The sequence below is a fragment of the Doryrhamphus excisus genome, unplaced genomic scaffold, assembly GCF_030265055.1.
Source record: "Doryrhamphus excisus isolate RoL2022-K1 unplaced genomic scaffold, RoL_Dexc_1.0 HiC_scaffold_28, whole genome shotgun sequence".
Lineage (NCBI taxonomy): Eukaryota > Metazoa > Chordata > Actinopteri > Syngnathiformes > Syngnathidae > Doryrhamphus > Doryrhamphus excisus.
This window is the reverse complement of record NW_026652246.1, coordinates 234,104-249,831: the sequence shown is the minus strand read 5'-3', so window position 1 is coordinate 249,831 and position 15,728 is coordinate 234,104. Positions and strand designations below refer to the sequence as shown.

Below are 15,728 nucleotides of genomic sequence, written 5' to 3'. Positions count from 1 at the left end.
GGCCGCATTACTCGCGCAAAAAGTGGAAGATTAAGATATAAGAATAAAAAAAATAATAACTAGAAAATTCCCGCGGAAATTTTGATGGACTGGCCACCTGTGCTGTGAACCTCGGGCCCGGTGGGCCAACGGCTACTGCGGTAGCACCTAGCAAGAACGCCTCAAGTACGGAAAAAGTTGATGCAGTCCCATAGTGTCCCCACATCATGCCAACTGTGTAATTGCATTTAAACTTGAGTAAATTAGCTTAAATGCTAACATGCTAACAGTTATCATGCTAGCACCTAGCAAGAGAGCCTCAAGTTAAGAAAGTGCCGAGGTTGTCCTATAACCTCCCTACATCATACCATGTGTGTATTTACCTTTAGACATGAGTAAATTAGCTTAAATGCTAACATGCTAACATGCTAGCACCTAGCAAGACAGCCTTAAGTTTAGAAAGTGCCAAGGATGTCCTATGACGTCCCTGCATCATGCATGTGTGTATTTGCCTTTAAACGTGAGCAAATTAGCTTGAATGCTAACATGCTAACAATCATTATGCTAGCACCTAGCAAGAGAGCCTCAAGTTTAGAAAGTGCCAAGGTTGTCCTATCACCTCCCTACATCATGCCATGTGTGTATTTGCCTTTAGATGTGAGTAAATTAGCTTAAATGCTAACATGCTAACATGCTAGCAATTAGCATTTAGCCACAGAGAGACTTCAGAAGTTTATCTCAAAAATTAGCCATCAATCACGTTTCTACGTGGCCGTATGGCTGAGCTACAAGGCTGTGAAAAGTCTGTAAATTCTCATTCTTTTCACTGGCATGAGCTGTTCTAAAAATAGCCCAAATGTCCCTAATTTTTTGAACCATTGATTTTTGCGTTTTTCAAACGCGAATAGCGTCGCCATGGTTACACAAAACGTTCCAAAAAATAAATACCGCTGTAGTCCCGAGTGCCACGTTTCCGGCGGTGTAACATGTGTGGGGATCCTTCCTGCGGTTTTGGCCGCATTACGCGCACAAAAGTGGGAAGATTAAGATATAAGAATAACTAGAAAATTCCCGCGGAAATTTTGATGGACTGGCCACCTGTGCTGTGAACCTCGGGCCCGGTGTGCCAACGGCTACCGCGGTAGCACCTAGCAAGAAAGCCTCAAGTGCGGAAAAGGTTGATGCAGTCCCATAGTGTCCCCACATCATGCCAAGTGTGTATTTGCCTTTAAACTTGAGTAAATTAGCTAAAATGCTAACATGCTAACAATCATTATGCTAGCACCTTGCAAGAGAGCCTCAAGTTTAGAAAGTGCCAAGGTTGTCCGATAACCTCCCTACATCATGCCATGTGTGTATTTGCCTTTAAACGTGAGTAAATTAGCTTAAATGCTAACATGCTAACAGTTATCATGCTAGCAACTAGCAAGAGCGCCTCAAGTTTAGAAAGTGCCAAGGTTGTCCTATAACCTCCCTACATCATGCCATGTGTGTATTTGCCTTTAAATGTGAGTAAATTAGCTTAAATGCTAACATGCTAACAGTCGTCATGCTAGCACCTAGCAAGAGAGCCTCAAGTTTAGAAAGTGCCAAGGTTGTCCAAAACCTCCCTACATCATGCCATGTGTGTATTTGCCTTTAGACATGAGTAAATTAGCTTAAATGCTAACGTGCTAACGGCTACCATGCTAGCACCTAGCAAGAGGGCCTCAAGTTTAGAAAGTGCCAAGGTTGTCCTATAACCTCCCTACATCATGTCATGTGTGCATTTGCCTGTAGACATGAGTAAATTAGCTTAAATGCTAACATGCTAACGGCTACCATGCTAGCACCTAGCAAGAGGGCCTTATTTTAGAAACTGGCAAGGTTGTCCTATAACGTCCCTGCATCATGCATGTGTGTATTTGCCTTTAGACATGAGTAAATTAGCTTAAATGCTAACATGCTAACGGCTAACATGCTAGCACCTAGCAAGAGAGTTTCAAGTTTACAAAGTGCCAAGGTTGTCCTTCAACCTCCCTATATCATGCCATGTGTGTATTTGCCTTTAAATGTGAGTAAATTAGCTTAAATGCTAACATGCTAACAGTTATCATGCTAGCACATAGCAACAGACCCTCAAGTTTAGAAAGTGCCAAGCTTGTCCTATAACCTCCCTACATCATGCCATGTGTGTATTTGCCTTTAGACATGAGTAAATTAGCTTAAATGCTAACATGCTAACGGCTAACATGCTAGCACCTAGCAAGACATCCTCAAGTTTAGAAACTGCCAAGGATGTCCTATAACGTCCCTGCATCATGCATGTGTTAATTTGCCTTCAAACATGAGCAAATTAGCTTAAATGCTAACATGCTAACAGTCATCATGCTAGCACCTAGCAAGAGAGTCTCAAGTTTAGAAAGTGCCAAGGTTGTCCTATAACCTCCCTACATCATGCCATGTGTGTATTTGCCTTTAGACATGAGTAAATTAGCTTAAATGCTAACATGCTAACGGCTAACATGCTAGCACCTAGCAAGACAGCCTCAAGTTTAGAAACTACCAAGGTTGTCGTATAGCCTCCCCACATCATGTCATGTGTGTATTTGCCTTTAAACGTGAGTAAGTTAGCTTAAATGCTAACATGCTAACAATCATTATGCTAGCACCTAGCAAGAGAGCCTCAAGTTTAGAAAGTGCCAAGGTTGTCCTATAACCTCCCTACACCATGCCATATGTGTATTTGCCTGAAGACATGAGTAAATTAGCTTAAATGCTAACATGCTAACGGCTACCATGCTAGCTAGTTTCAAGTTTAGAAACTGCCAAGGTTGTCCTATAACCTCCCTACATCATGCCATGTGTGTATTTGCCTTTAAACGTGAGTAAATTAGCTTAAATGCTAACATGCTAACAGTCATTATGCTACCACCTAGCAAGACAGCCTCAAGTTTAGAAAGTGCCAAGGATGTCCTATAACGTCCCCGCATCATGCATGTGTGTATTTGCCTTTAAACATGAGCAAAGTAGCTTAAATGCTAAAATGCTAACAGTCATCAGGCTAGCACCTAGCAAGAGAGCCTCAAGTTTAGAAAGTGCCAAGGTTGTCCTATAACCTCCCTACATCATGCCATGTGTGAATTTGCCTGTAGACATAAGTAAATTAGCTTAAATGCTAACATGCTAACGGCTACCATGCTAGCAACTAGCAAGAGGCCCTCAAGTTTAGAAAGTGCCAAGGTTGTCCTATAACCTCCCTACATCATGCCATGAGTCTATTTGCCTGTAGACATGAGTAAGTTAGCTTAAATGCTAACATGCTAACGGCTACCATGTTAGCACCTAGCAAGAGGGCCTCAAGTTTAGAAACTGCCAAGGTTGTCCTATAACCTCCCTACATCATGCCATGTGTCTATTTGCCTGTAGACATGAGTAAATTAGCTTAAATGCTAACATGCTAACGGCTACCATGGTAGCACCTAGCAAGAGAGCATCAAGTTTAGAAAGTGCCAAGGTTGTCCTATAACCTCCCTACATCATGCCATGTGTGTATATACCTTTAGACATGAGTAAATTAGCTTAAATGCTAACATGCTAACGGCTACCATGTTAGCACCTAGCAAGAGCGTTTCAAGTTTAGAAAGTGCCAAGGTTGTCCTATAACCTCCCTATATCATGCAATGTGTGTATTTGCCTTTAAACGTGAGTAAATTAGCTTAAATGCTGACATGCTAACAGTTATCATGCTAGCACCTAGCAAGAGAGCCTCAAGTTTAGAAAGTGCCAAGGTTGTCCTATAACCTCCCTACATCATGCCATGTGTGTATTTCCCTTTAGTCATGAGTAAATTAGCTAAAATGCTAACATGCTAACGGCTAACATGCTAGCACCTAGCAAGAGAGCCTCAAGTTTAGAAACTGCCAAGGTTGTCCTATGACCTCCCTACATCATGCCATGTGTGTATTTGCCTTTAGACATGAGTAAATTAGCTTAAATGCTAACATGCTAACATGCTAGCAATTAGCATTTAGCCACAGAGAGAGTTCAGACGTTTATCTCAAAAATGAGCCATCAATCACGTTTCTACGTGGCCGTATGGCTGAGCTAAAAGGCTGTGAAAAGTCTGTAAATTCTCGTTTTCTATATGCTGTTCTAAAAATAGAACAGCGATTCCCTAATCAAGTGGCCCATTTTTTAACGTTTTCGTTAATAGCGTCGCCATGGTTACACAAAACTTTCCAAAAACTAAATACCGCTGTAGTCCCGAGTGCCACGTTTCCGGCGGTGTAACATGTGTGGGGGTCCTTCTTGCGGTTTTGGCCGCATTACGCGCGCAAAAAGTGGAAGATTAAGATATAAGAATAAAAAAAATAATAATAACTAAACAGCAATAACAATATGGGCTGGCTCAGTAGCCAGCCCATAGACTGCTACTGCAAGTAGCAGTCTATGGGCTGGCTACTGGGCCAGTCCATAACTAGAAAATTCCCGCGGAAATTTTGATGGACTGGCCACCTGTGCTGTGAACCTCGGGCCCGGTGGGCCAACGGCTACCGCGGTAGCACCTAGCAAGAAAGCCTCAAGTACGGAAAAAGTTGATGCAGTCCCATAGTGTCCCCACATCATGCCAAGTGTGTAATTGCCTTTAAACTTGAGTAAATTAGCTTGAATGCTAACATGCTAACAGTCATCATGCTAGGACATAGCAAGAGAGCCTCAAGTTTAGAAAGTGCCAAGGTTGTCCTATAACCTCCCTACATCATGCCATGTGTGTATTTGCCTTTAGACATGAGTAAATTAGCTTAAATGCTAACATGCTAGCACCTAGCAAGACAGCCTTAAGTTTAGAAACTGCCAAGGATGTCCTATGACGTCCCTGCATCATGCATGTGTGTATTTGCCTTTAAACGTGAGCAAATTAGCTTAAATGCTAACATGCTAACAGTCATCATGCTAGCACCTAGCAAGAGAGTCCCAAGTTTAGAAAGTGCCAAGGTTGTCCTATAACCTCCCTATATCATGCCATGTGTGTATTTGCCTTTAAACATGAGTAAATTAGCTTAAATGCTAACATGCTAACAATCATTATGCTAGCACCTAGCAAGAGAGCCTCAAGTTTAGAAAGTGCCAAGGTTGTCCTATAACCTCCCTACATCATGCCATGTGTGTATTTGCCTTTAGACATGAGTCAATTAGCTTAAATGCTAACATGCTAACGGCTACCATGCTAGCACCTAGCAAGAGATTTCAATTTCAGAAAGTGCCAAGGTTGTCCTATAACCTCCCTATATCATGCCATGTGTGTATTTGCCTTTAAATGTGAGTAATTTAGCTTAAATGCTAACATGCTAACATGCTAACAGTTATCATGCTAGCACCTAGCAAGAGAGCCTCAAGTTTAGAAAGTGCCAAGGTTGTCCTATAACCTCCCTACATCATGCCATGTGTGTATTTGCCTTTAGACATGAGTAAATTAGCTTAAATGCTAACACGCTAACAGTCATTATGCTAGCACCTAGCAAGAGAGCCTCAAGTTTAGAAAGTGCCAAGGTTGTCCTGTAACCTCCCTACATCATGCCATGTGTGTATTTGCCTTTAGACATAAGTAAATTAGCTTAAATGCTAACATGCTAACGGCTAACATGCTAGCAACTAGCAAGAGGGCCTCAAGTTTAGAAAGTGCCAAGGTTGTCCTATAACCTCCCTACATCATGCCATGTGTGAATTTGCCTGTAGACATAAGTAAATTGGCTTAAATGCTAACATGCTAACGGCTACCATGCTAGCAACTAGCAAGAGGGCCTCAAGTTTAGAAAGTGCCAAGGTTGTCCTATGAACTCCCTACATCATGCCTTGTGTGTATTTGCCTTTAGACATGAGTAAATTAGATTAAATGCTAACATGCTAACGGCTAACATGCTAGCACCTAGCAAGACAGCCTCAAGTTTAGAGACTGCCAAGGATGTCCTATAACGTCCCTGCATCATATATGTGTGTATTTGCCTTTAAACATTAGCAAATTAGCTTAAATGCTAACATGCTAACAGCCATCATGCTAGCACCTAGCAAGAGCGTCCCAAGTTTAGAAAGTGCCAAGGTTGTCCTATAACCTCCCTACATCATGCCATGTGTGTATTTGCCTTTAGACATGAGCAAATTAGCTTAAATGCTAACATGCTACCGGCTAACATGCTAGCACCTAGCAAGAGAGCCTCAAGTTTAGAAACTGCCAAGGTTGTCCTATAACGTCCCTGCATCATGCCATGTGTGTATTTGCCTTTAAACATAAGCAAATTAGCTTAAATGCTAACATGCTAACAGTCATCATGCTAGCACCTAGCAAGAGAGTCCCAAGTTTAGAGAGTGCCAAGGTTGTCCTATAACCTCCCTACATCATGCCATGTGTGTATTTGCCTTTAGACATTAGTAAATTAGCTTAAATGCTAACATGCTAACGGCTAACATGCTAGCACCTAGCAAGACAGCCTCAAGTTTAGAAACTGCCAAGGTTGTCCTATAACCTCCCTACATCATGCCATGTGTGTATTTGCCTTTAGACATGAGTAAATTAGCTTAAATGATAATATGCTAATGGCTACCATGCTAGCACCTAGCAAGAGAGCCTCAAGTTTAGAAAGTGCCAAGGTTGTCCTATAACCTCCCTACATCATGCCATGTGTGTATTTGCCTTTAAATGTGAGTAAATTAGCTTAAATGCTAACATGCTAACAGTCATCATGCTAGCACCTAGCAAGAGAGCCTCAAGTTTAGAAAGTGCCAAGGTTGTCCTATAACCTCCCTATATCATGCCATGTGTGTATTTGCCTTCAATGTGAGTAAATTAGCTTAAATGCTAACATGCTAACAGTCATCATGCTAGCACCTAGCAAGAGAGCCTCAAGTTTAGAAAGTGCCAAGGTTGTCCTATAACCTCTCTACATCATGCCATGTGTGTATTTGCCTTTAAACGTGAGTAAATTAGCTTAAATGCTAACATGCTAACATGCTAGCAACTAGCATTTAGCCACAGAGAGAGTTCAGAAGTTTATCTAAAAAATGAGCCATCAATCACGTTTCTACGTGGCCGTATGGCTGAGCTACAAGGCTGTGAAAAGTCTGTAAATTCTCGTTTTCTCTGGAATGCGGCAGTTCTAAAAATAGAATGGTGTACCTAATCTAGTGGCCGATTTTTTTTTCTATCGCGAATAGCGTCGCCATGGTTACACGAAACGTTCCAAAAAATAAATACCGCTGTAGTCCCGAGCGTCACGATTCCGACGGTGTAACATGTGTGGGGGTCCTTCTTGCGGTTTTGGCCGCATTACGCGCGCAAAAATGGGAAGATTAAGATATAATAAGAAGAAAAATAACTAAACACCACAAGCAATAACAATATGGGCTGGCTCAGTAGCCAGCCCATAGACTGCTACTGCAAGTAGCAGTCTATGGGCTGGCTACTGGGCCAGTCCATAATAACTAAACAGCAATAACAATATGGGCTGGCTCAGTAGCCAGCCCATAGACTGCTACTGCAAGTAGCAGTCTATGGGCTGGCTACTGGGCCAGTCCATAACTAAACGCACAAGGAATAACAATATGGGCTGGCTCAGTAGCCAGCCCATAGACTGCTACTGCAAGTAGCAGTCTATGGGCTGGCTACTGAGCCAGTCCATAATAAACATTACGATTACAATAGGGCTTTCGCACTGGTCAGTGTTCGAGCCCTAATAAAGTGAAGAAAGCTAAACATCTTGAACCACTTTTAATCCAAAAATGGATTACAGATTTCAAAATGGTCAGCACCATTCAACATTCATACATTCAAACAAAACCAGGTTAGTTTATTCCATATTTGGCTTTTTCAACTGCCTGTGAGCAGCCTTCATCACAGTGGTCACGTAATCTTCCCGTGACGTCTGTGACTGTCATGTCAGCTGATTTATAGTGATGTGGTCACCGCCTATATCTGTATAAGCCAGCTGACACGTCACAAGAACATCATGTGACCACTCTGATGAAGACTGCTAGCAGGCAGTCGAAACTGTCAGGTCAAGAAAAAACTAATTTTGTCTGTCAAAGGGGACCTATTATGCTTTTACCAGTTTTCTGACCTATAAATGTAGTTAGAATGTTGTATGTGTAACAGGTGTGTTCCAGCAATGGCGTTGTAATTCACCAAAAGTCCATCCTTAGTATTTGTTTTCATTTTGTCATATAATTTTCATGTTGAATTATTTATTTTACGTATATTGTCATTTTATTTTGAAATTTGTTTTATTTTGGTGACTTCCTGTAAGGAAGGCACTCCCCGCAGTTTCGCGGTACTCTCCTCAGACGGCGCGAGATCCCGCTGAGGAGAGACGAGCTCCTGTACTGATTTTGTTTTGTTCGTACAGGTACGTAAGCTCATGGTTTTTTTGTTCATTTGTTATAACGTTCATGATGAAACATAGGAAAAATGCCACTGTTGAATGGATTAAGCAAACTTATAGAAACGTGCATTAGCTGAGACGGCGCGAGATCCTGCTGAGGAGAGACGAGCTCCTGTACTGATTTTGTTTTGTTCGTACAGCTGATTTGGAATAAATCCTGCTCCACTGGCAAAACAGCGGTGATTCCCATCTCATCTGTTCACACAACACAACGCAGAGTTTGATCACCGTGAGACAAGAGAGGGTCGGCTAGACCGGCTACAGTGGTGCCGTGACCCGGATTCACTCCGCTCCAGGCTGGTTCATCGTCATCGCGGTTCCTGGAGCTGTGGATCAACATCAGCTTGGTCACCAGAGGTTGCTTTGTCTCACATATTAGTGTTAAAATGTTTATTCACAAGGTTTAAAAAAAAAAAAAAAAACTAAGGAAAAAGGGTTATTCAAGTGGTTAAAAGTGAGCTTTATGTGTCTGTTGTGAAAAAATGGATGATAACAGTCAGCTTAACAGTTTCAGTTTTGGGAGAGGTAGGCTGCCTGCCACACCAGTTAGAGATGTGAATGCTGCAGGCTCCCCAGCTTTCTGTTCTACTCGCATTCTTAACCGTACAGAGTTAACCGTTCAGCCCAGTAACGCACTCTCTGACAACTCAGCTACAACTGACCTGGCATTAAATTACTTGATAACAAGCATTGCACAGCAGGTGGGACAAACTATAAGGGATCAGTTAAAGGAAGAATGTAGAGAAAGTGGTGTTAGAGGCGCACAAGCTCAGAGCAGTGTCGGCCAGTTACCTAGTGACTCTACTTACCTTAACCTGACCGGTGCCAAGTTAGTCCTGCAGTCAGATGTGAAAGAGCCTCCTGTCTTCAGAGGAGATGAGTCGGACAAGATCACGTTGTGTGAGTGGGAAGAATTGATGAAAACCTACTTCAAGAAACGAGCCACACCCGTAGCAGAGCAACATTTTGAGATAATGTGTAAGTTAATGGGAAAAGCCAAAGACATTGTAAGAATCACTCTGAGAAGCAGTCCCTCACTGAAACCAGGAGAGAGCCCAGAAGTGATCTACAACATCCTCAGTCGACATTTTGGTGAGGTGAGTTTTTCATGTATGCCCATGGCGGACTTCTACAGTACAGTCCCAACAGCAGGAGAAACTCCTCTAGAGTATTGGGTTCGGCTAAACAAGGCAGTTGATGCAGCAGAAGAAGGTTTGAAAAGGCTAGGTCGACGTTTAGACAACCCCTGCCAAGAAGTTGCTATGATGTTTGTTAAGTACTGTCCAGATCCCTCACTGGCAGCAGTCCTCAAGTTTAAAGCACCGGACAAGTGGACTGTTAGTGATATTCAAGAGCAGATAGATCAATACCAGATCGAGGCCAGAGAACAGAAACTCTCCAAGTCAAAGCAGCCTGCACTTGTCACGGTTAACATCCAGACCCCTGCACCTGATAATTTGGCGCCGACATGTCAACCCAGAGAGCCTCCTGTGCAGGTTGAGAATAACCCAGCAGCCAAACCCCCCTGCGATGATGGTTGCTTGAGAACACTGATCGGTCTCTTTGATCGTGCTTTATCACAACATGTCCTGGCCACAGACAAACCGATCCATCCGGCACAGACTTACCAAAGGTCCTGTAGAGTCTGTCAGTCTCTTGAGCACTCTACCCTTGCACACTGCAGGCAGAAACGCTTGTGTCTGTCATGTTTTGAGCCAAATCACATCAAAAGAAACTGCCCTCGTCGCATGCCTGCTCAAAGTCAGTTCATCCCTCAACCACAAAACTTCCAGCCTTTAAACTAAGTGGTCCGCATTGGGAGAGGGGTCATGTGGACGCTAGAGAAGCAACCCTCAGTAAAGACAACATTGAACAGCATTATATTAGGGCATGTGCAGCTGCTCCAGTCAATGCAAAGGTGATAGTGCAGAATACACAGAGAATAGGTCCTTTTGATGAACTGTTTTACACTCCTGTCAGCATCAACAACAAGTCACACGTGAAGGGGATGCTGGACTCTGGCTCCATGGCCTGCACACTAAGTGAGCAAGCAGAACTACAGATGTTAAGTGACAATGTTCTATCAAATTCCATTCCTCTGACTCAAGAGATTGTTCTTGTGGGCTGTGGTGGAAAAATCAGCAAGCCTAAGTGCATGTATGAAGTTGAGATGAAAGCGTACGGAGAAACCTGTGTTGTTCCTGTTCTTGTTGTGCCAGGTCAACGTGATGATTTAATCTTGGGCACAAATGTCATCAGATTTCTTATGCACCAGCTGAAAATAAGCAGTGACTATTGGCGTCTCGTCTCCAGTGGCAATCTTCTTCCTGAGTGTGAGCAGTTTCTTGACCTCATGGCAAACTCATCCAGGTGGAGAGGTGAGGAGCTCCCGGAAAGGATTGGCACAGTCAAGCTTCAACAGTCAGTCACCCTGCTGGTGAGACAAGAACACCTTGTGTGGGGTAAGCTGCCGAATAATGTCCCAATGTCACCAGGAAGCACAGTCATTGTCGAACCCACCTCATCAAAGTCCATGCCACGCAACATCATGGTCGGCCGTGTCATTACGCCACTTTGGGGAGACAGATGGGTTCCCATGAAAGTGACTAACCTGTCCAACAAACCGATAACCCTCAGGAGGAACAGTAAGCTGGCAGATGTGTCTCCCTGCCTAGCTGTAGAAGATTTTGAAGTTTTCCAGGGTTCCAGTCAGCCTGGAAAAGCTGAAACAGACAACAGTCATGACTATGTCAAGCTCACAGATCTGAAACAGCGGCTGCAACAAATTGGTCTCAGCAACATTGACATTGACCTGTGTCACGCTGGTAATGAAGGGAAAAAGAAGTTAGTTGAGCTGCTCGAAAAGTACAATGACATCTTCTCAAAACACACGTTGGATTGTGGTGAGGCGAAAGGCTTTACCCACCACATCAGACTTACCGATGAGAAACCTTTTCGTCTTCCTTACCGCCGTGTGCCACCAGCCCACTACCAGAAACTGCGGCAGGTCCTGTCTGAGATGGAGGAGCAGGAAATAATCCGGAAATCTTTGAGTGAATATGCATCTCCTCTAGTCTTGGTGTGGAAAAAGGACGGCAGCTTAAGACTATGCACCGACTTCAGGTGGCTGAATGCTCGCACATTCAAAGATGCGCACCCACTGCCACATCAGTCGGACTGCCTTGCTGCGCTGGGAGGAAACACCTACTTCAGCACCATGGACCTGACCTCCGGGTTTTATAACATCCCGATGGCTGAGGGAGACAAGAAGTACACTGCATTCACGACCCCTGTGGGTTTGTATGAGTATAATAGAATGCCACAGGGTCTGTGCAATAGCCCCGCCTCATTTATGCGCATGATGCTCAGCATATTTGGTGACTTGAACTTCAGCAGTCTGTTATGCTATCTCGACGATTTGCTGGTGTTTGCTTCAACAGAAGAGGAAGCTTTGGAGAGGCTTGAGGTTGTGTTTCAGAGGCTGCGACTCCACAACCTTAAGCTAAGTCCTAAAAAGTGTCACCTGATGCGATCTTCAGTCAAGTTTCTTGGTCACGTCATAGATGGCAATGGAGTGGCTGTGGATCCATCAAAAGTTGACGTAATCACAAACATGTCCAAAAGTGATCTGATGGAAGAAGATGGCTGCACCCCATCAGTGAAGAGGATAAAGTCTTTCCTTGGGATGGTATTCTACTACCAACACTTCATTCCAAGTTGCTCTGCCATAGCAAAGCCACTCTTTGCTCTCACTGCTGGACAAAAGAAAAGAGGAAAAGTCAAGTCACAAGCAAATGCTGGCTCTTTCAGGAAGCTCAAACCCTCAGATTGGTCCGGTGAGTGTGACGCAGCTCTGTCGAAGCTTAAAGACTGTCTTTTGAACTGTGTTGTCCTCACGCATCCGGATTTTACGCTGCCCCTGATCTTGTCCATTGATGCCTCGCTAGATGGACTCGGCGCTGTACTGTCACAAGTACCAGCTGGACAAGAGAAGGCCCGCCCCATAGCATTTGCCAGTAAGACCCTGAGCAGTTCTCAGAAAAAGTATCCAGCTCACCGGCTAGAATTTTTAGCCTTGAAGTGGAGTGTGTGCGAGAAATTTAGCCATTGGTTGAGGGGTCATTCATTTACAGTATGGACAGATAACAACCCACTCACCTATATCATGACAAAGCCAAAGCTCGATGCTTGTGAGCAGCGTTGGGTGTCCAAGCTTGCTCCTTATACATTCGACCTGAAACACATACCTGGTACAAAGAACACAGTTGCTGATGCTCTTAGCAGAGATCCCTTTGCCACGACAGTCGGTCATCGGCTCATCACAGAGCACTACGACCAACTGCTTGCTGAAGCTGAGGATGTCAGCTATGATGGCATTCAGGACACTCTCCGTTTAAAGGTCCAGTGTCATCGGGTAAAGAAACCATCCCGTACCAGCCCATCATCTCAGGTTAGTCCAAATAGACATCCTTGTGACTCTGTGGCCGTCAAGGCTCTTTTGGATGCTCATGACCAATGGGATACAGCTGCTGAGACCAGGGCTGTGGAGCTGTTTCAGTCTGTGCAGGATCTTTTGACACAGGGCCAGGATTCACTTCCTGTCTTCACCTTGGAAGACCTCCAGCGAAGCCAAGAGCTCGACGCCACCGTCTCGAAGCTGGTGCCGTTTGTCATCCGAAAGAGACGACCATCCAGGCGTGAAAGAGCAGGTCTTGACTCGAAAGCTGTGACGTTGCTCAAACAGTGGGACCGGCTTCACTTTCAGAATGGTGTCCTGTACCGTGTGACTAAAGACCCCCTCAGTAAACAAAAGAGGCATCAGTTTGTCTTGCCAGAGACTCTCAAGGAGACAGCGCTGCATGGTATCCATGACATTGCTGGACACCAGGGGCAAGCGAGAACTTTACACCTGGCGAGACAACGCTTCTTTTGGCCCAAGATGGAGTCTGACGTAAGAGATTACGTCAAGTGCTGTCAAAGATGCATTCTAGCAAAAACACCAGACCCTTCTGCTAGAGCACCACTTGAAAGCATCAGAACCTCTTTTCCCATGGAGCTCGTATGTTTGGACTTTTGGAGTGCAGAAGACAGCAGGCAGCGCTCCGTCGATGTTCTTGTCCTGACAGATCATTTTACGAAGCTGGCCCATGCCTTTCCATGCACAAACCAGACCGCCAAGCAAGTAGCTAAAAAGCTATGGGATCACGTCTTCTGTGTGTATGGGTTCCCTGAACGGATCCACTCCGATCAGGGGGCTAACTTTGAGAGTGAGCTCATAGCCGAACTGCTCAGACTGTCAGGAGTCTCAAAGTCACACACTACGGCTTATCACCCGATGGGAAATGGAGGAACTGAGCGCTTTAACAGAACGTTAGGCAGCATGCTCAGATCGTTGCCCCTCAAGGAGAAACACAAATGGACACAACAAGTACAAACTTTGACGTTTGCGTACAATGCAACAGTACATGAAACCACTGGATATGCCCCTTTCCAGCTCATGTTTGGTCGTATTCCAAGGCTCCCCGTGGATGTAATGTTTAAACAGGTGCTGCACGACCCTGTGGTTGTCGATCACAAAAGCTACGTGAACACTCTGATGTCACATCTTAATGAAGCAGCCAGGATCGCTCAAACACATGCAATCAAGGAACAAGACAAACAAGCAAGAGAGTACAACAAAAAAGTAAAAGGCACTCACCTCAGCATTGGAGACCGAGTACTCATTGCAAACAAAGGCGAAAAAGGGAAGAAAAAGTTAGCTGATAAGTGGGATCCTACAGTGTACACGGTCAAAGACAGAAATCTGCAGACCCACACGTACAGGCTGGAGGACAATAAGGGCAAAACGAAAGTAGTGCACCGCAACTTAGTCCTCAACATCAGTTTCTTACCTGTGGTGGCGACTGAAAGAGAACTGTGTGACACTGGGAATGAGGATGGATCAAGTGTGACAAATTCCCTGGATTCTTTGGAGGAGGAGAACTCAGAGGAGAGGACAAGCGCATGGGTTATGAGTGAATCAGCAGATGCCGAGAGTCAGGCCAGCCTGAGTGGAGGACAGTCAGAACTGGACCAGCCCAGTCAGGATGCTGCAGCGTTGGATCATGAGGAGCTGTCTGCAGATGAGTTGATCCAGTGCGCACCAGACGGCAGAGACTCCAATAGAGACAGTGACATTAACAGTCTAGCTGCAGAACCTGACTCAGACTTCCTACATCCGTCAGACATGCTTCCAGTAGACACAGACACCAAGTCTAATCCAGACACTGACTGTGACACAGAGTCAGGGTTACTTCAGGCAAGCCCAGTGCTTTCCACAGACTCACAGGTGCCATCAGTAGATGCTGTTCATGACAGAGGCATACAAGTTAACCCATCAGCAGCTACGGAACATGTAGTCAGGACACGGTTTGGCAGAGTCAGTAGAAAGGTCAATCGTCTTATTGAATCCATGGTTCAAAAGCCTTTTGATATAAAAGATATGGCAAGTTCATTCAGCAGGAAATCTCAGTCACTCCTAACTTTGTTTTAGTGTATCAAGGTGTCCAGATATGTAAATGTGTTGTGATTAATGGACAATGTCACTACCGTAGTGATTTTGTATGCGGTATGTTTTGCGAAGTTTAAGGTGACGGAGAATGTGTATGGTGTACACGGCATCATAGCGACCTAGGAGAGACTAAGGCTTGATCACCCTTATGTTCTTTCTGAACCTATTTTGTGGGTTTCTCATGGAAGGTAAAGCTCAGAGCTTTTTAACTACCTCCGTCGGGTTTCAATGAGTGTGTGAATTGTTGTTTTTTTTGAAACGCTCACATGTACAGTCTGGATTTTGGTGAAGTTAGGAGGGGTGGATGTAACAGGTGTGTTCCAGCAATGGCGTTGTAATTCACCAAAAGTCCATCCTTAGTATTTGTTTTCATTTTGTCATATAATTTTCATGTTGAATTATTTATTTTACGTATATTGTCATTTTATTTTGAAATTTGTTTTATTTTGGTGACTTCCTGTAAGGAAGGCACTCCCCGCAGTTTCGCGGTACTCTCCTCAGACGGCGCGAGATCCCGCTGAGGAGAGACGAGCTCCTGTACTGATTTTGTTTTGTTCGTACAGGTACGTAAGCTCATGGTTTTTTTGTTCATTTGTTATAACGTTCATGATGAAACATAGGAAAAATGCCACTGTTGAATGGATTAAGCAAACTTATAGAAACGTGCATTAGCTGAGACGGCGCGAGATCCCGCTGAGGAGAGACGAGCTCCTGTACTGATTTTATTTTGTTCGTACAGCTGATTTGGAATAAATCCTGCTCCACTGGCAAAACAGCGGTGATTC

The 15,728-nt window shown here is 44.3% G+C and overlaps 1 protein-coding gene across 1 annotated transcript in view; it reads left to right on the top strand.

Moving 5' to 3' along the window:
* LOC131119620 (uncharacterized) overlaps positions 1–12,400 on the top strand; it is a 45,132-nt gene extending 32,732 nt beyond the window's left edge. Inside the window, exons 2-5 of the mRNA XM_058064746.1 lie at positions 9,003–10,026; positions 10,374–10,571; positions 10,707–12,081; positions 12,341–12,400. Of these exons, the coding sequence (XP_057920729.1) occupies positions 9,003–10,026; positions 10,374–10,571; positions 10,707–12,081; positions 12,341–12,400 (2,657 nt within the window). The remainder of the gene's footprint in view (positions 1–9,002; positions 10,027–10,373; positions 10,572–10,706; positions 12,082–12,340) is intronic.
* Positions 12,401–15,728: the final 3,328 nt, after the last annotated feature.